General features: G+C 51.9%; 2 protein-coding genes across 2 annotated transcripts; both read right to left on the bottom strand.

Moving 5' to 3' along the window:
• Positions 1-1,560: 1,560 nt before the first annotated feature.
• LOC119361094 (proline-rich protein 36-like) lies at positions 1,561-3,655 on the bottom strand. Its single transcript, XM_037626466.1, has 4 exons — positions 3,150-3,655; positions 2,456-2,955; positions 2,002-2,314; positions 1,561-1,859 (listed from the first exon to the last, which is right to left on the bottom strand). The coding sequence occupies exons 1-4, from the start codon at positions 3,235-3,237 to the stop codon at positions 1,828-1,830; spliced, it is 933 nt and encodes a 310-aa protein (XP_037482363.1). The 5' UTR covers positions 3,238-3,655; the 3' UTR covers positions 1,561-1,827.
• Positions 3,656-4,170: 515 nt separating this feature from the next.
• Positions 4,171-7,052, bottom strand: LOC119365393 (ribosome maturation protein SBDS-like). The gene is made up of 4 exons (XM_037631006.1): positions 6,613-7,052; positions 6,288-6,488; positions 5,337-5,510; positions 4,171-4,960 (listed from the first exon to the last, which is right to left on the bottom strand). The coding sequence occupies exons 1-4, from the start codon at positions 6,874-6,876 to the stop codon at positions 4,502-4,504; spliced, it is 1,098 nt and encodes a 365-aa protein (XP_037486903.1). The 5' UTR covers positions 6,877-7,052; the 3' UTR covers positions 4,171-4,501.
• Between the last annotated feature and the right edge of the window lie 215 nt (positions 7,053-7,267).

Genomic DNA, 7,267 nt, shown 5'->3' with positions numbered 1-7,267 from the left:
CTATCGCTGTTGGGATCCTGTTGGTCGCCGACTGCGCATTTCGCGTGATGTGACTTTTGATGAGTCTCGTTCTTACTATTCGCGTCCCTCCTCCTCGAGCTTTTTCGTGGAAGATATTTCCTTCCTTCTCCTTCCCGACACATCTCCCTCCGTGCCTCCTGTTCTACCCTCTCTCCCGATGAGTCTCCCTACACCACCAGTACCATCATCCCCTCCCACCTCCTCCACTCCCTCGTCATCTCCCTCCCCACCTTACTCTCCTGTCTTTCGCCCTCACTCCCCTTTTCCTCACTACTACACTCGTCGTCCTCGTGCTATGGATGATCCTACTGATGTGCCTTCTACTTCCGGTGCACCACCTCTCCCGCCTACGCCGGTCCATAACCTTTGTGTTAGGCCTTGTCCCCCTCCTGATCGCTATTCTCCTGACCGGTATGGTCTCTCTGCCATTGCTGAGCCCACCACCTATCGGGCCGCCATGACCCAGCCTGAATGGCAGCTTGCGATGGCCGAGGAGCTTGCGGCGCTTGAGCGCAATGGCACGTGGGATCTGGTTTCTCCTCCTTCTGGTGTTCGTCCCATCACTTGCAAGTGGGTCTACAAGATTAAGACTCGCTCTGATGGTTCTCTTGAGCGTTACAAAGCTTGTCTTGTGGCCCGTGATTTCCAGCAGGAGCAAGGACGCGATTATGATGAGACATTCGCTCTTGTGGCTCACATGACCACGGTCGCACTCTCCTTGTTGTGGCTTTTGTTCGCAATTGGTCCATCTCTCAACTTGATGTCCAGAACGCCTTTCTCAATGGCGAGTTGCGTGAGGAGGTTTATATGCAGCCACCACCGGGGTACTATGCTCCTGATGGCATGGTCTGTCGGCTTCGCCGCTCCCTCTATGGTCTCAAACAGGCCCCTCGCGCCTGGTTTGAGCGCTTCGCCTCTGTGGTGACTACAGCTGGCTTCTTGCCCAGTGACCATGATCCCGCATTGTTTGTTCACATATCTCCTCGTGGTCGGACTCTTCTCCTTCTCTATGTTGATGACATGATCATCACTGGTGACGACGCCTTTGTTAAGGCTCGCCTTCACGACCAGTTCCTCATGGCTGATCTTGGTCCCCTTCACTATTTTCTTGGGATTGAGATCTCCTCGACCTCTGATGGTTTCTACATCTCTCAGGAAAAATATATTCAGGATCTTCTTGCTCGCGCCGCTCTCGGTGATGAACGCACTGTTGTGACTCCTATGGAGCTCAACATTCAACTACGTGCCTCTGATGCTGATTATCCAACATCTATATCCTTCTCAATCCTAGTTATCACGTACTACCTCTGTAAAGAAATATAGGAGTCTCGTGTTTAGATCACTACTTTAGTGATCTAAACGCTCTTATGTGATAAGTCTGGGTTCTTTACGGAGGGAGTACTATGTTTATCTGGAGATGCTTGGTTGGATCAGGTGCAGAACAAAGAGTCGAGCTCGTACGTGAGCGGACAGAATCCAACTTTCCTGGTGCTACTAACTGGGTTAGCGTGACCACCAAGTTAGGCATATATGTTTGGCTTAAACTAAACTAATTTGGTCGACAAGGTTTAAAGTTACAAGAGGGGCACGCACGATTAAGCATCTTCCTGCCCAAGAAGCTACTAGCAGTATAATGCACATGTCAAGGAATCGCCTTTACACGGTATCAGCAGTCTTGCCAGAATCAAAATCACACTAATCTCAGCTACTCCTTACTAAGCCTTCGGTGCTGTGTGGCCTCGAAACAAATGGAACAGAAAAGATGCTCCTCATGATAGCTGAAAATTGGCTCATCGATCCGCTCCTTCATACAAGGTTGAACGCGCAACTGTCATAGCCTGCAGAGATCATGACGGACAGAAGCCCATGGTAAGAAATCAAGATCGATCATGAGGATTCATGCATGGCATGGCATGGTATGGATGATGGTTCATGGGTGGGTGGATGGAGCTTTCGGTCACTCGAGGTTTGAGGGCTTACTTGGGTCGCTGGTGACGATGGTGGCGGTGCCGCCGAAGTCGCAGGTGCCGCCGTTGGCCCGGGTCATCTGCCAGTAGCTGTTGAAGGCGTAGGAGGCGTGGGCCAGCACGGTGTCCGGCTGGGAGCAGGAGCCGGACGGCTGGATGGACCGGCACTCGGCGCCGGAGCCGCACGCGTAGTCCATGGCCTCCTGGAGGATCGGGTCCGGCACTGTCGGCTTCGCCACGCACCACAGCGCCTGCCCGGCCCCTGGCGCCATCGGCGGGGCCAGCGGCGGTGGGTAGATGATCGGCGGCATGAACCCGCCGCCTCCTCCCCCTCCGCCACCTCCTCCTTCTCCTCCACCGCCTCCTCCTCCTCCTACGCCACCGCCTCCTCCTCCTTCTCCTCCACCACCACCACCTCCTCCTACGCCTCCGCCTCCTCCCTCTCCTCCACCACCGCCTCCTCCTACGCCTCCTCCTTGTCCTCCGCCGCCCGAGCCAGGGCCGAATTGGTCGGGCGGGCTCGGCACAACGACGATCGGGCTGGGCGGCGCCGTCCCAGGCGGACTCGGCGCGAACTGCGGCGGGTTGATCGGCGTGGGCGTGGACGCCGGCGTGCCCAGCCCCGGACTTGAGCCACCGCCATCGGCCGGCGGGCTGGGCTCGAAGGAGGGCGGGACGGGGGTGATGGGTGGCAGCTGGTCCGGGACGGACGGAGTGGTGGAGGAGGGCGCCGTGGAGGTGAATGGAGGCGTGGATGACGACGACGGGGGAGCGTCGGGAGGGTTGACGCAGAACGGGGCATCGACGGCGGCGAGGCTCGCACTCGCGCTCGCGGCGTCGCTGCCAGCGCTGGCGTCGAGCGACGAGGGAGGGGGCGGCTGCGTCGGCTCCACCGCCCTGGCGAAGTTGAGCTTGAAGAGCACGTTCATCAGCGAGTTCTTCTTGCTCTGCTTTAGAGCTCTCGCCTCTGCTCCACCAACACATGGGACTCCAATTAGTTAGCACAATGCAGGTTAACAGACAGATTAGCGAGAGCTGGTCACTGAGATTCGACACTGTTTTCACTCCACTACACTCAAACGGAGAGCACAAGAAGCGAAAAAAGATTTAAAAAATGACGGCTGTTATAGTATCTTGGTTCACTGGATGGAGTGAGCTTACCGCAGTGCGTGGTGGTGCAGAGCGTGAGGAGCAGGAAGAAGAGCAGCGACGGCGGCGGCAGGCTGCTGATTCTGCAGTTGCGCGCCATGATCTACACTGTCGGTTGCTTGCTCTGCCCTCTACTGACAGTCGGACACTCGGACTGACTGACACCGGTAGCCTGACACTAGTATTGTCTACTGCACCGCTCGAGGAGGCCGAGGAGGAGGCGCTTGCCATATTATAGCTGAGGCTCGGCCACTGAAGAGAAGAGGAAGCGTGGATGGGAGGAGCGGCCATCGATAAGAGGAGAGAAGAAAGCGGTGGAAAAGCCGGCGGCAGAAAGAGGAAAAAGGACAGATCGATGATCCATGTAGTAGATGTAAGTGAGGTGTAGTGGCGTGGCGACGATGATCCTGCTTGCTGTTGAGCCAACTCTTTTTGCTTTCAGGAGTACTAGTGTGCTGTGCCATGGGCTTGAAGGTGAACTGATGCTCTTCTGCCTTTCTTGCCGCTCAGTTTTGGTATCTGTGCTTCGCTTGCCACCGGGGCAAACGACCAAGGCCAACTGATGCCACCACACTAGACACAAGGCTGTCTGCCCTTTCTCCGCTTGCTCAAGGAAAGGAAAGCGCGCAGTGTTTCTCAGATCGTGAGCGACCATGGACAGAGGTATCTACATGACTTCATGTGTTCCAGGAAACTACGCATCTCCTTGCTGCTGAGTGCTGACATTACATCGCTGCTCTCTTTCACGTCCTACTCTCTACTTTGCTTCTGATCAGTGGATGTGATTCTCTTTCTTAGTGCGATATGTCATCATCTTGCACGCTCTTACACGCCTGATCAACGTACCCAACAACTGGCTGATACCGGCTGTATCTATCTTTTGTTTTCACCTACAGAAGGCCAGAGCAACATCAAGTTGCACAATCGATATACAGTACTCCGGTCATCAAAATGGATAAAGGAGATGTATCTAGAATGTCTAGATACATCCCCTTTATCCATTTTGATGACAAGTATTTTCGGACGGAGGGAGTACATATGTTGCATTAACTTGGTTCACATCCATAACAGGCGCATACTCAAGACCGTACCACATAGCATCACGTTACAGTTCATGCCGCAAACATCAGTACTGCCACAAGTTTACTCAGCCAACTACACACAGTTCACATTCACACAACGTAACCTGATTACATTTTATAAACTTGCTAGCGTACCGCAAAACTCGTTCCCCACTTCATACCAGCATCTACCAAATGATGACTATGTCCACGGAAACAACAAGACTGCAAAATTCATGCCTTGTGCATACCATCTCTCGGCCTCGAAGGCGTGGTGAGAGGGAGTGCTAGACAAAACCCACCTCAGAAATCGTAGTCCTTCAGACCCCTCTGGGAATCTGCCATCTCCATTTCCATCAAGCACTCCTCTTGGCTGAGCGGGGGAAGCCCATTCTTGTGGCGTGTGTAGTTGTGCTTGTGCCACCCGGACTTGCAGTGGTCTCTGTACAGCTTGTCCTCCATGAATACGTCACATTCTCTGCATCTTTTCTGCGGCTTGCCTGGTGCCTGGCCCTGGCTTTCCACTTCACTTGAAAGGCTCTGTTTCTGCATGGTCTCGGTCTCACTTAGCTCAGCAACAGCACCAGACTCCTTCGCAGGCACGGGCTGTGCCTTCTCCACATTGTCCTCGACATTGTCATATTGGTCTGTAGAAGAGCCACCTTCTGTGTGTGCCGACACCGAGAGTACTTCCACCCTCCCTTGCACATCCTTCAGTTTCTCTTCACACGAGTGCAGAATAGATGGCTCAATCTCACATACCTGCAATATGTTATTCAGAGTTAAGTATAGTACACCAACTAATAATAGGGTAAAACATGACATGAAGATATCGTGGTTTTGGAGAATAACTGCATCAGTGTCACAAAGAAGAGAAACAGCCTAAGTAGACTTCAATGTTGAGATCATTATGACTGAACGGTACAAAAGAGACAACGGGCAAGCTTCTCAGTAATAGAACTCTCACTAAATGATAGCATAAACCATTCACCAGCTGTATAGCATTTTTGGGGGGACCAGACTGAGTAGCATCCTATAATAACTTAGGAAACACAAGTTCAATGGGGAACTCACATAATAGAAAATCATAATCAGGCAACAAATCAATGGCTTGGAAAAGATAATCTAAAGGACTTACAACGGAAGACTGATCGGCAGACTCATCCTTTGAAAGAACAATTGCATTCCACCCATCAAGCTTCTCCATAAGGCCAGCAAGATTGGACTTAGGTGCAATGAACCGCACTGTCAATGGTGCACGCTTTATCTTGTATTTAGGGTTCTCGATTAGCTTCTTAATAACTCTCAGTGCCTGAAATATCAGATGAAACTACAAATGAAAAGAGGAAACGGGAGTAGATAACAAGTTTACACAGATGTAGACTGTAACAATATTAGTATATTAAGACCTCTGTCACATTGTCCTGAGTGCAAGTAATAATAACTAAGGTAAAAGGATAAAAACAGGTACCATCAGTACTGTCACAAAGAATTCCTAATTCCTTCAGTATTTTTATCACATTGTGTCAGTGCAAGGTACTGGCATTTGAGTGACTCTACCGAATAAGAAGTTAACTAGGGTAGCCCAAACAATGACCTCGGTTGAAAAGAAAAACAAAGACAGATTCAACAAAACTGATACACAATGCCAGGTGCATAACAAACAGAATAGCCTCTATAGTATGGAATATGGGTGAATATCCCCAGAAAGATTATTCATATGCACATACTTGCAACTAAAGTTGCTGTCCTGGCAAGGACTTGTACATGACATCAATACTCAATTTCTTCCAGTTGGGACCAATGCAGATAATTACATTATTTACAGTAAGATATCATCACTCCAGGCAAACTATTCTAAGCTAGCATGGCAACTTCCTAATACTCCTGTAATACAGGAATCAGAAGGTCAGCTATTTGTAATGTGTACAATAATTTGGCCTAAAGCAACATTTCTTTAATTAAAGAAAATGCACTGCAGGTGACGAATGAAAATGACAGATGCTAAACAAATCGTGATCCTCCATTGGATTTGAAAAAGAAAAATATACTAAGGGCTGTATATCCAGAGCAGAGTGCAGGCAGCTACCTGTTCCTTGGAGGTAAGGTTTGGATCGACGGCAAAGTGTATCTCGTGCATGATGCGCTCGATCATGTTCATGGTGTAGGGGCGCCGGGTCTCAGTACTGATAGTCTTCTCCATCACGATGGTGGCGATGTCCCTGAACTGCGCGGACAGCTGCGCCTCCCTCTCCTTGCCAGAAACCTGGAGCTCCCCTTTCTCCAAAATCTGACAGAGCACAACAGCAGCAGCAACAATTAGCAATCGAGCCGGAAATCAGCACGAATTTAGCAGGACCCATCCAATCCACGGCAGGAGTCGGAGAAAGGGGGGAGGAAGGAGCGGCGCATACCTCGACGCAGATTTCGACGAGGTCGTCGGTGCCGAAGATCCTGATGAGGTCCTTGGACTTGGCGAGGACGCCCTTGGAGACGTTGGAGTAGACGTTGTGGGACTGGAGCACCTCGTCGAGGTCCTTCTCGACGCGGTCGCGCCAGTTGACCACCTTGTTGGGGAAGCAGGCGATCTCGAACCGCTGGCCGCCCTTGCGCAGCCGCACCACGGCCACGTTGGTCAGCCGCTTCTGCCCCACCGGCTGCACCAGCGTGCGGGACATCTCCGGCGACCGGTCGGCGAGGCGCGACGCGCTCGGGGATTAGGGGGTCGGCCTCGATTTTTCTGGGGAAGGAAGCAAAACCCTAGACGGAAAGGGGGGGATTGGAAGAAGCTGGAGGCGGCGAGGGCGTCGGGTGGGGCGGAGGAAGGGGGAGAAAGAGGGGACGGAAAGCAGGAGTAAACGGGGCGCGCAAGAAAACCGGTTAGTGTAAGGGCATTTCTGGGAACCGACAGTCAGAAAACTGGTTAGTGTAAGGGCATTTCTGGGAACCGACAGTCAGAAAACTGGTTAGTTCGGCGGCTACCGTTGGGCTGGCAGCCCATTAGGCCTGATGTCGCCCGGCAGTGAGGGAATAAAGCTGGCCTTTCAGCCGGAAGCAGGTCGTTTCCTT

This window comes from Triticum dicoccoides, chromosome 2B (assembly GCF_002162155.2).
Source record: "Triticum dicoccoides isolate Atlit2015 ecotype Zavitan chromosome 2B, WEW_v2.0, whole genome shotgun sequence".
Classification (NCBI taxonomy): Eukaryota; Viridiplantae; Streptophyta; class Magnoliopsida; order Poales; family Poaceae; genus Triticum; species Triticum dicoccoides.
The sequence above is the reverse complement of the archived record's forward strand: the minus strand, read 5'-3'. Positions and strand labels throughout refer to the sequence as shown.